General features: G+C 32.4%; 2 protein-coding genes across 2 annotated transcripts; one reads left to right on the forward strand and one right to left on the reverse strand.

Annotated features, from left to right (window-relative positions):
• The first annotated feature begins 1,804 nt into the window (after positions 1–1,804).
• On the forward strand, positions 1,805–5,478 carry LOC130974679 (exosome complex component RRP41 homolog). The gene is given in 6 exon segments (XM_057899540.1): positions 1,805–1,814; positions 4,801–4,882; positions 4,884–4,912; positions 5,034–5,122; positions 5,241–5,330; positions 5,431–5,478. Coding segments are annotated over 6 exon segments (348 nt in total).
• A 3,414-nt stretch (positions 5,479–8,892) lies between these two features.
• On the reverse strand, positions 8,893–12,090 carry LOC130961115 (transcription factor RF2b-like). The gene is made up of 4 exons (XM_057886799.1): positions 11,374–12,090; positions 10,364–10,496; positions 9,928–10,012; positions 8,893–9,823 (listed from the first exon to the last, which is right to left on the reverse strand). The coding sequence occupies exons 1-4, from the start codon at positions 12,006–12,008 to the stop codon at positions 9,459–9,461; spliced, it is 1,218 nt and encodes a 405-aa protein (XP_057742782.1). The 5' UTR covers positions 12,009–12,090; the 3' UTR covers positions 8,893–9,458.
• Positions 12,091–12,895: the final 805 nt, after the last annotated feature.

Consider the following 12,895-nt stretch of genomic DNA (forward strand, 5'->3'; position numbering starts at 1 on the left):
GGTTTGGTAAATATGTCAACTAGCTGCCCAGAAGAGGGAATAGGGAGGAGTTTCATCACTCCAACTTGAGCTTTTTGTAGTGATAATCAATCTCTAAATGTTTGGTCAATATGAAGAGCACTCTGATTATCACAATATAAAACTGGGTGAATAGGAGAGATGCGTAAAAATTGTAAACATTTAGTATCCATTGAAGTTCACAAGTTGTGTTAGCAAGTGTACGATATTCTGCTTCAGTGGATGAGCGGATAACGGTGGTTTGTTTTTTGGTCTTCAAAGAGACTAAAGAACTGCCTAAGAAGAAACAATAACCTGATCACCGAGTGTCAGGACATCCAGCCCAATTAGAGTCACTGAAACTGAGAATCTGAATTTCTGATTTTCTTGAAAAAAAAGTTCTTTGCCAGGGCTAGTTTTCAGATATCGTAACACATGTTTGGCAGCTTCTTGAAGATGAGATTCAATAGGAGATGCCATAAATTGACTTAATTGTTGAGTGGCATACATGATGTTCGGTCGAGTAGTGGTGAGATAGATAAGACGCCAAACCAAAAAGCGATATACAAAAGGGTCAGCTAGCAGTGGACTTTTGTCTTGATGTAGTCTTGTGGTACTATCCATTGGAACAGAGGCAGGCTTAGCACCTAATAAACCAAAATTCTCTAAAAGATCAAGACAATATTTTCTCTGAGATAAGCAAATTCCTTTCACTGATTGAGCAACCTCAATACCCAAAAAATATTTTAATGGGCCCAAATCTTTAATTCGAAAATGTTGGTGCAAAATAGACTTAATGGCAGCAAGTTCAGAAATGGAATTACCAGTGAAAACGATGTCGTCAACATAGACTAGAAGGATAGAAGTTTGAGCACCAGTGAATTTAACAAATAGACTATAATCAGATAAGGTTTGCTGATATCCATGAGATAGCAAAAGATGAGAAAGTTTGTCATACCACATACGACTAGATTGTCGTAAACCATACAGTGACTTTAGTAGCTTGCAGCATTGATTTGGTCGAGAAGATGTAAATTCGGGTGGCAGAGTCATATAAACATCCTCAAAAAGATCTTCATGTAAGAAAGCATTATTAACATCCAACTGATGTATGGGCCAATGCTTCATAGAGGTCAATGCCAAAACTAATCTGATGGTGGCAGGCTTGACAACAGGGGAAAAAGTTTCCAAGAAATCAATACTTTCAGTCTGAGTGAATCCTTTAGCCACAAGACGTATTTTATATCGATCAACTGAACCATCACGCTTGCATTTGATGTGATAGATCCATTTACAGCCAACCGGCTTAACGCCTACAAGGCAATCAACAAGATGCCAAGTTTTGTTCATCTCAAGAGCATCCAGCTCATCTTTCATAGCACTACGCCAATTAGAATGTTGATTGGAGTCCTTAAAAGACTTTGGCTCTACATTAGAATGTAGAGATAAAAGAAACTTTTTATATGAAGATGAAAGAGAAGAAAAAGGCATGACTGAAGATAAAGGATACTTGCACTTTGAAGGAGATTGATTTGTAGAGATGAGAGAGGAATTGCACAAATAATCAGAGAGATATGCTGGAGGTCGGTGAGGCCGGTCGGAATGACGAAGACGGGATTGCTCAGGTGGTGAAAAAGGTGACGGGGGAGGAGGAGGTGATGGTGGACTGGTGTCTAGTGCAGAAGGAGAGATGGGTGTGTGTGTTGAAAGAGATTCGGTGGTCATGGGTTCAATTTGGTTAGGAAACGACAATGAGGAAGAAGGATAGGTTGGTGGAGCAAATAAAGAATTAGATGGAGTTGGGTCAATGGGTATAGGTGAGGTTTCAACTGGAAGACTAACTGAATCTTGTTTTTGAGAAGGTGTGTTTGGCAATGTTGGGTTGAGTGTATGGAATTGGACATTTTTGGTGACTAAGAAAAAGATCATTTCATAAAAAATTACATTTCTATAAATCTCAATTCTTTTATCTTCTAAAACATAAACAATATATCTTTTAAAACCATGTTGAAAGCCAATAAACACAGCCGTTTTTACTCTTGGATCAAATTTTGATCTGTTCGCCATTAGGGTAGAAACAAAACATAAGCATCCAAAAACTTTAAGGTCATGATAATTTGGTGGATGATTGAATAAAATCTCAAATGGTGTTTTAAAATTAATTGCGAATGATGGAACTTTGTTAAGTAAATAAACAGCATGTTTAACAGTATAAGACCGAAAAGATGATGGTAAATTAGATTGAAATATAAGAACACGAGCTATATTTAAAATATGTTGATGCTTGCGTTCTACCCTTCTATTTTGTTGAGGAGTTTCAACACAACTACATTGATGAATAATGTCATTTGAAGCATAAAAATCATGTAAAATAAATTTTGGTCCATTATCAGAACGAATAGTTTTGACTTTAGAGTTGAATTGTGTTTCAACTAAAGTAATAAATTTTTTTACATGATTTTTCAGTTCTCCTTTTGATTTTAATAAAACAACCCATGTAAAGCGCCTAAAATCATCAACAATAGTAAAAAAATATTTATGATTATGAATAAAATTTTGTCGAAATGGACCCCAAATATCAAAATATAATAAATCAAAACTTGCATTGGTTTTGTTAAAAATTTGTGAAAAAAGAAAGTTTCTTTTGCTTAGAAAGATGACAAATATCACAAACCTCATCATAATGCATAGAGATAAAAGGAAAATGTTTATGTAAATGATTAAGTCTTTATCCAAAAAGATGTCCTAAACGAAAATACCATATATTTGAAGGTATAATGGGTGGGGATTGAATAGAATTTATGGAATGTGTAATGGATGGATTTTTACCGAAATTGGATTTAAGGAGATATAATTCCTCTCTCATTCTGCCCAAATCAATCGTCCTCAAATTGTTACTTTGTGCAAGAAGAAGATGAAAAAGTGAGTTCACATATGAGTGCTGAAATAATTTTTGAGATGGAGATAATATTAAAGTTGAAATAAGGTAAATAAAGAACATCACGAAGAACCAAGGATGGTGAAAATTGAACAATGCCTTTATAAGAAACGGTAATTTGAGAACCATTTGGTAAATGAACAATGATAGGAAAAATTTGTGTGTAAGAAATAAACCAAGATAAATTTGATGCAAAGTAATCTGTGGCACCAGAATCAATGATCCAAGTGTTCAAGAATGAATCTCGATTTGAAAATTTGTTAACAATAGAAAAATCATTGAAAGAACAAAGATAATGAGTAGTTGGACTTGACAACGATAGGTCTAAGAGAGGCTCTTGATGAAGTTGCTCATATGCCCTTTCTCCTTGACCTAGAATAGAGTAGGGGATTGATTATTCATAGTGGGAGGAGAAGTTGAAAAGATTTTAGGATTTGATTGGTTGGTTTATCCATAGATGTCAGTAGAGGAGCTCTGATACCATAATAAAACAGAAAGAGTACATAAAGAATACGTAAAGATAATAAAATTATGAAAGAATAAGAAAAGAAAAGATAAAGAAATATTATTGATTAGTGATTGATTGAAAATTGTAAACAATGAAGGTAAAACTATATATATATATATATATATATATATATATATATATATATATATATATATATATATATATATATAAAGCATTATCCTATGAAAGATAAAAGCAAATAAAGATAAGAATATAAGATAAGGATCAATAAAGATAAGATAAAGATAAGATAATAATAGAGACTAAAATTATAACTGAATTTGTGTATTCTGTTGGGTTGAATTTATGTGCCGTAAAACTTCTTTATTGTTGTTATGAGTTAAGGTAGAAGAGTGGTTTAATAAATATATTTGACTAAACTGTTTTACATATATCCATATTGAAATTATTTTTCACATTGAAGACATTTGGACGTGAATATATAACCATCATTTTCGTTCTTGCATTGTAGTGTTGGCAAATGCTCCCTTAGTGATATAAAAGAATTAATGGATTAGGTTCATTTTCACTCCAACTTAAAATGATAAAATAAAGATGCACCTTTAGGCAAGAGATTCCAAAAAGGACATGCCTCATATATTAGTTTGGTCGTTAAACACTCATAACTCAACTAATGCACCTAGTTCTAGAGTTACTTCTTATATTCTGATAATTGGCCCCTATATTATATCTGCCATACAGAATAGTTTCCTTACAATGTGGTAAAAACAAAAAATAAAAGTACATTAACAAATAATCAGAAACCATAATGCAATACATAGTATTAGAGTTATTCAGCTACTTCTACTTTTTTATACAACCAGGAACAAAAAAAGAACCAACAAATTTGATAACATGCAGCCAATCTCTTTCACTAATAACGTTCTCTTTAGTTTCTCCAAATTGCAATTTCTTAGATCTTGCATTCAGATCAAGCTAGCTAGCTAACCCTTCGAACAAATCCAATTGTTCAATTTGTTCCTGTTTAGGTTCTGGGTATGATCACACCAGAAATTTTGTGGAAGAGCAGGAGACCACGATTTGCAGTTTGAGTACCGTCAGTTCGAGTCGCCAAGCAGCAAACAAAATCGGTGGAATCTTATTCTACCGGCAAACCCGAATCGCGAAGAAACTCAAAGGAACCCTAAGTTACTCCATTGCACCTGAGTTAGTGCTCTAAATATTGCCTCTCTAAAACACTAAAATACGAGCCTCCTAGTCGATTTAAGTTTTCTCTTCTTGTCTTGTTGTTAGTGGAGATGAGTGCGTTGCCTGAGGCATGAACAAAAACGATGAATTTGAGCAACTCTTTCGAAAGTATGCTTAATAACTCTTTTCCCCAATATTCCTTGGGTAGAAACTAGATCTGCGTGTATCAATGCTGCAACTTTGGCTCTTGCCAGTGCTGGGATCTCATGCATGATCTTATAACTTCAGTGTCGGATATCTTAATAGCACCCCTTTGCCTGGTATGCATCTATTTTACTTTTCAATTGGCTAAATTTAAGTTTGTGTTTTCTTTTAAACTGCTCAACTTTTAATTTAGCTTTGTGGCTTTGTAATAATTGAAATTTGTATGAATATGGATAGATTTAAACTACGTAGAAGACAGTGTTAGAGATACTGATGTTACCATTAGAATTCTGCCACCAAAGTTGGATAAAGTGACACTTCTTCAGGTTAATTTTCATGGCATCATTTTGTTTTGTATATTTTTTTAATCAACAATGAAAGTCACCTTTAGATTTTTCTTTTTTGTTATTCTAATATGCATTCTTTTTTTGTTGCTGGCTGTAGATAGATTTTAGATTACTAATTGACATTTTGAAAAATATTATGCAACTGACAACGGAAAGCTCCAAAGCAGCTGCAAATTACATCCGAAAAGTAAGTGTTGTACCTTAATTTTTCTGATCATTTTCGAAAGAGTCAAATCATAGTCTATTAATTTCTTAGCTTAATTCCTGATCTCTATCTTGCTTAGCAGATTTTATTGAAGGACACAAAGCAACTGGAGTATCGACGACATGTATAATTTAGTAGCTGAAGTTATGTGTCTTTTTTGCTATTTACCTTAAAATGTTTTTGTATGTTGATTGTCTGTATAACAAGAAATGCATCATTTTAGCAAAGTTTGATATTTATTTTGTAATAATTTTATTTGAATATTTTTTTAACATTAAATTCATTTAATCTAGGATATTTACTTTTCAATACTAATTAGTATTTGTTAATTTTATACTTTTATATTATGGATAATACGAATAGAAATGTGATTATTTTTCTTAATATGATGTAATTTTATATTAAGGAGCATTTTTATTATGATATATTTTTTTAATTTAACTTTTATCGTTAGTCATGGAAAAAAGTATAACAAAAAAGTCCAATCTAGTCAATTTTGTCACGGATAAAGTGTGGTAGAAACAATTATTTCGTTGTGCATCCTTTTATTTTGCTATGGAAAAGAATGTATCTAAACATGTCAAAGTTGTGGCTAACAAAATGTCTTTACAGATGTTAAAACTATGGCTATTGGAATAAAATACGTGCCTAATTAAAAAAACATCGCTTTCTTTAGCCACAGATGTTCGTTTGTTGTAAAAGTGTCACAGTTTTTTAAAGTTTAACCACGAATTTTTCTGTGGTTAAATTCCTTATTTTTGGTAGAGTAACTAGATTGTAGAAAACTGCTCTCTCTTTTATTTATTTATTTCTTTCTTTCATAGCATGTTCAGGTTGAAATGGGTCAAATTAAAAAAGATAATTGACCATTATATTAAAAGGCGATTAAATAGCACTTCTTAAAACTTTCTTTTTGTTAAAGTAAACATAGATAGTTCGTTATTTAGGTTTTACACAATGAAAGAGAGTCTGGGGGGAGATTATTTGAGATATAGATAGAAAGTTTTTAGTTGGTTTTAGTACAAATTTAATTTTTACTTCGATTACTTCGATCGAGTTTTAAAAAATTTTAATGAGTATGGATCTTATTAGAGTAAAGTATTGTTTTTGTCTCCAACGTTTGGGGTAAATTCTATTTGTGTCCCTAACGTTTAAATCGTCCTATTTGTATTCCTAACGTTTATAAAAGTGATTCAATGTTATTCTACTGTCAATTACACATCATGAACACTTTAGTTTGAGTTTTAAAAATCTCTTCTTAAAGTTAGAATACAAATGTCTGGGATAGAATCGATGATCCACTCCAAAAAATAGCTCATCAAAAGTTGAAACTAATTCCTACAACATTTACATAATTCACTTTTCTAGGGACATAATTGAATATAAACACAAATAGTGGGTATAATATTAAAATCGAACAAATCCAAGTGAGACTTAATTTCAAGTGAGAATAATTAAAAAATATAATATGATTTATTAGTATAATTGATAGTAGGATAACATTGAATCACTTTTATAAACATTAGGGATATAAATAGGACGATTTAAACGTTAGAGACACAAATATGACTTACCCCAAATGTTGGAGACAAAAACGATACTTTACTTGATCTTATTATAAACATTGAGTATAATCATGTAGTTGTAGAAGTAGATTTAGTTGTTACAATAAAACTTATTCTTTATGATGATATTGATTTTTATTTTTTTCGAATTCTTATTTTGACAATTAAAAAGAGATGTAATAGACTAATTAACTGAAAAATATAACATCAGTTATAGAAAACAAATTTTTGTATAGATAAAATAATTAATTATGATTATAATTTACCTTTTGGTTATTATGTGTTTTTTAATTTATTTTTTTTATTTCTCTTCGTTTTCGTGCTAATTCTATCAGTATTTCATTTTTAAGAACTATTGTCGTTTAGTTTATTTTTTTTTTACTTTAAATTCCGTTATTAATTAAAAAAAAAAAAACAAAACAGGCCGCCTCGAAAATTTATTTTAACATAAGAATCCATCGTTATATATATCCGTAATTAATAACTCATAAGTAGATAAAATAAAGATGTGTTAAAAAGGGTTTTGCAAACGATAATTTGCTTTCAGTAGCAAAAAATGCCGTTGAAAAAAGTGTTATTTCTACTAGTAATAACTTGACGGGGGCAATATATAAACTCCTTCCTAAACTTGCTTTAATTTGCTTAATCTTTTAAGGGATGAGCTTAATGCTCGCACGCTCCATTTTTCTAACACCAAATGCGCCAATTTGTTTATGAACATGATACTCACTTCAATTTTTATTTTTATTTTTATTTTTCTATTTTTTTATCTTCTTATTTGATTTTGGGTAGAAGTTTTTGTTTTGCAATTTGCCGTTGATCTTAATATTATTTTCAAACAATTCCTTTTGAGAATTCTTTGATTTATGGTATGAAAACATTGAGTTTCGGTAATGATATTTGATTGCTGTCATTTTTTTCTTAATCTTCGGCAGTCATTGTTAACGTCATTAAAGGATATAAACTTGTTGATTGTCCGATATATATGATGACCTAAATGAATACATATGCTTAAAACCCATATTTATAAAGAAACCCCAAATTATTACCAACAATTTCGTTATCTATCTTTGTTCTTTAAGCACCAAAATATATTTTCACCACCTTAAAAAACTCCTATCTAACATTAGCCAAAGTGCTTTTGCTCCTTCATTTTGTCGAATCACTTGACGCCGTTAACAACCACGAAGAATTCGAGAAGTTTAAGAAGAGGAGGCACGATCTAAAAATGGAACTGTTTAGAAGCGTTCAAAGAACAAGAACAAGAAAATGAAGCTCTACATGTTGATGGAGCAATTTCTTCGGGTCCTCTTCTTCATGTCATTGAGCAAGATTGAAAAATTTAAATATAATTTTGGGGTAAAACTGTAAAAGTATAAGAATAAAAAATAATAATATATGTCTAAGTTTAAAACATAATTAGACTATAATCAATGATATGTCATTAGATAGACACATGTTTATATTTGAATAAGAACAACCAAGCAGAATAACTTAAACCCTGAATTTAAGGTTGGTATGGGAGAAACCACCTTATAATGATAGAATGTAACACAAATATTTCGTACAAGCTAAGTTATTTTATATTTGAAATAATATATAGTACACAAGAATAGAGGTCCTTATCGCCAAATCCTTAAAAAGGACAAATGCTGTTACAAAAGCCGAAAACGAAATACATGGAGAAAATCTTTCGGAACCTTATCATCAAACGAAATCATGAATGTACGGCACACAATTAGATTGAGTTATTAATATCAACATGAACATGATAGCTAGCTACTACAACTCAATGGTCCCTTCCAAATTTCTTGGATTCTAGAACTACTCAGTAGATCTTAAAAATACAATGCTAGTACGTATTATAATTAATTATTGAGGCATTCTTCATTCTTTATGAAATTAAATTTTTTATGTTCCATAAAGGTCAGATGCATTCAATTAAAAAAAAAAAAGAACAAAGAGAAATAAATAAGAGAGAAAAAAAATAATAAATAGATATAATAAAAAAGAAATCAATTTACACGATCAAATAAAAAAAATTTTCCAACAATCATTGGGTTGCACAACTAGAGTAAAACCCAAAAATACAATAACAATGCATGGTAGAATGAACTAGTTTCATCTTCCATTTTCTACTTTAGCAAAATCCACCCTAAACATACTTTAAAAATATGTAACACAACAATAAATCACAGTATACAAGCTATCAAACGGAGGTGATAGCTAAATATCCCAACATACCAAAAAATAAACTATAAAAATGACCTTTCACTCCCTATATTCTAACACCCACAAGAACCAAAATGTCATGATTCAACATGATTTTTGTAAAACTTTTGCTACAAAAAACCCCAGGGTGATGCTCCTTTGTTGAGGGAATCCCTAAGAATAAACAATTTAAGAATTAATCCTCAATAATCTAAATGGAACTTTAAAGGAAACAAAGAACCTTAATTAGACGGCTAAATGTCAACATTATAAACATCTTGAAGAGAAGGAACAAGGCCATGAGTCAGCAGGTCAATCAAGAGATTTGTTAAATTCAAAATGTATTGCTACTCTCACTCGCAGAAAGTGAGGGGCCTTCGGCTTTCACAAGGGTTGATCCTTTGCTGCTAATATCGAGTCCCTGCAAGCGACCGAGCTGGTCGTTATGCAATATATCTGCAAGTTGATGAGAATTTGATTGTTGCATTTCATGAGGAATGTTGGATGGGGGGTGACAGAATGACATCATTGGTATGCTCTGCAGACCAGGAGGACCTGAACTTTGTGGGACTGGAAAGAAATTTGACCCTGCAAATTGCATCTGTTGCATTCCTAGATTAAAAGATTCAGAGGGCTTCATTGCCTCCCCGGTGGCAATCTTTAGCCTCTCTACTTCTTTCATCAATGCGTCATTAAGAGCTGCATCAGATCAGAAACAAGTTCCAATGTTTTTAAGATTACCATCCTAATAAAGTCTAAAGGGTGTAACACTTTGACAAAGTGATTGAATTAATAATATTTACCATCGCGAAGTTGTGCTTGTTGTTCCATGGCTTGTAGCCGAAGTTTGAGCTCGGTATTTTCACTACTCAGACCTGTTGTGTCCCTCTATAAAGAATAAAGACGAGACATGTCATATTCATATACAACCTCCGTATGTAATTTAAGTCAATAAATATTGGATGGCAATAATCTTAAATTATGAAAATCATCGAGCAGTAATCATAATCAGCCAAAAGGAAACTGCAGATAGAAGCATATCGTAACCTTTTCAAACTAAATTCTCAATGATTTATGGGAAAAAAATATAAGCCAAGAAAAATACAGTCCTCAATAAACAAAATGAGATATTGTACAAGGAATTTCCAGTTTGTTGCAGCAAAGATGAACTTAACACTTGAGTGCTTCATCTATTTTATGGCAAAATCATGCAAGTGGTTTCAGATGGACAGCACGAACCTGGTATAGGGTCAATTGGGCAGAAAGAGTTGTAGCTTCGGTCTGAAGGGTCTGAACTTTGCGCTCAAGTTCTTGTATATAGCGGGCCTTTCTCTCTTTTGAGCGTGCAGCAGATTGCCGATTAGCAAGTATTCTGTACATACAAGATATAACAATATTCGTCAGAATACTAATCCACAGAAAGTACTAAGATATGGAAGCACAAAACGACATGAAACAAAAGAGCAGCGTCCCTTGAATCTCACTATCCCTCACTTTTGTTTCTCCCATCTCAATTTGAAATCAAAGCACACACAAAATGGGAGGATACATGATGATCTCTGTTTTTCAGAAATAATAAATTATCTATTGCAATGTCACTAGATTGAGCATAATTCATGTTAAAAAGGAAGAGTCTTCATGACAAATGATTTTGAACTGTGGCCTGCACAGCATTTGTATTGGTTTTGAAGGTTCTGCTACAAATTCACAATTGCAGCTGCATCAGCCATGTAACCTTAAAAACTTCGAAAGTGCCTATTCAGAAACTACCTATCAATTGCTATAACAACTCATCCGATTCTGAATTCCAATGCTTCAATTACTTCCAGGGTTAACAAACCAACGCTACAATAGAGCTAGAATGCCAAAATCCATTCATGCATCAAATTAAGAAAAAACATGGCAAAAATCAAATATCATTGCCAAAATTCAGCGTTCCGACGTCAAGAATCAAAGATTTCCCAAAAGAATTGTTTGTAAATAACATTAAGATCAACGGAAAAAGTCCACGCATACAAATGATTGCATTACCTTAAAAAGTGCAATTATCCACCACAAACTAACGCAAGAAATTTTCATTTTCAATAGCTAACTCAACAAGACGAAATTCGTAAACTTCATGCAACAATGTTCATAAGAAACCTAATTCCAGTGTTCGAATTCCGAAATTGCAAAAACAAAAACGTCTACTCAAAATCAAAATAAAAAAAAAAATTAAATGAAAAATGAAGTGAGTATCATGTTCAGACCTCTTGGCGCGTTTCGGATCAATGGTCCATAGCTCAGCGAGCTTATCAGGAGGCATTGCTTTCTTCGCCTCCATGATCTCTCCGAACACGCCTGTCGTAGAACCGTCGACGGAGTTACTATGCCGGTGCCTCGGCCTAGCTCCTCCGGCACCAGCGCTACCGTTTCCACCAGGACTCTTATCTTCCTCGTTGTTGCCGCTCGTTCCGGCGCCGCCGTAACCGCTCTGATCCGATCCATTTCCGCCCTGAATCGAACCGTTCGAAGCCCCTCCTCCACCGCTGAGCTTCTCGACGTCAATGTAGGTAGAGAAGAGGTCGTCCTCGGATCCGATCTCCTCGAGGCTGGCGGTGGATGAGCCGCCGGTGAACGGATCCGACGGCGAAAGGTCCATCATGTCGTCCGGCAGCCGGAAACTGACCTCCGAGTGAGCCCTCCGGTGATGCGCGTTCGGACTGCCACCTTCACAACCGTCACCGCGGATGAATACGGATGAGGTTACGCCGGTGGAAGATGGCGGAACCGCCGCCGTAGGCGGAGGTTGAGGAGGTAATTGATGAGCATTGACGGCATTGTTGTTTGCATTGGGATTGTTAGGGTTAGATTTCGAAGGTGGATCTTGCATATGTGTAGCCATTTTCTTCTCTCTTTTTTGTTTCAGTTTGTATTTTTCCGATTTAGTTTTTTTTTTTCGCTCTCCGTGTGCAACAAAAACACGGCACAATGTCTCTTTAGCCTCTCTCTCTCTCTCTCTCTCTCTCTCTCTCTCTAATTAATATTGTCTTAATATCTAATTAAGCGTTGTTACATAAATTTAAAAAAAAAAAGAAGACAGTTGGCGTAAAAGTTAATCGCTTTTGACAAAATGTCAATCCTTCTTTTGTTTTTTAAAAGCCAAAATGTCAATAATGCTGAATAATAGTTAAACTCTTAATTTAAATGTTTTATTATTGTAAAAGAAGTTTAAACACATTTTTGATTAAATAATTATATTAAACGTATTTTTATAAAAAAAATCGATTACAAAATCACTCATTTATATATAATATATATTAAAATATAAAATATATATTAAAAATAAATTAAATAATAAATATATTTATGACTATTTTGTGTGTGTATATTATATCTTTGAATATATAAAACCATTTAATTTGTATATATTTTTAGATAAAATATAATATAAACAGATATTATACAAAAGATGAACATATTTTATGATTAATAGTTGAAAAAGAAAGTTAATAGAGTAATTAATTTCTTAAAAAAAATCTTCAAATGTGTTTTTGATGGTCAAATAATTATAACAAAAAAATTTATCGGCATAATATTTTCAAGTAAAAGATTCTTTTAGAATTAACAGTTGTCAAAACTCAAAAGTATAAACACTATATTTTACAATCATTGATAGAAGAGTATGTATCACTAACAAAAATACTAAAATATATCTTTTTTATATATATATTTATTGTCAAAATAGACTATATTTTTAATTTTGTAGTATAATAAAACCTGCTAGTTTTT

This window comes from Arachis stenosperma, chromosome 1 (assembly GCF_014773155.1).
Source record: "Arachis stenosperma cultivar V10309 chromosome 1, arast.V10309.gnm1.PFL2, whole genome shotgun sequence".
Classification (NCBI taxonomy): domain Eukaryota; kingdom Viridiplantae; phylum Streptophyta; class Magnoliopsida; order Fabales; family Fabaceae; genus Arachis; species Arachis stenosperma.

What these genes read in the sequence shown, in the direction of transcription:
- LOC130961115 (XM_057886799.1), bottom strand. Translation starts at nt 12,008, where the DNA reads ATGGCTACACATATGCAAGATCCACCTTCGAAATCTAACCCTAACAAT. An exon ending in CCCAATTGACCCTATACCAG is followed by an intron (nt 10,013 to 10,363) that starts GTTCGTGCTGTC and finishes TATTCTTTATAG; the next exon opens with AGGGACACAACAGGTCTGAG. An exon ending in ACAAGCACAACTTCGCGATG is followed by an intron (nt 9,824 to 9,927) that starts GTAAATATTATT and finishes GATCTGATGCAG; the next exon opens with CTCTTAATGACGCATTGATG.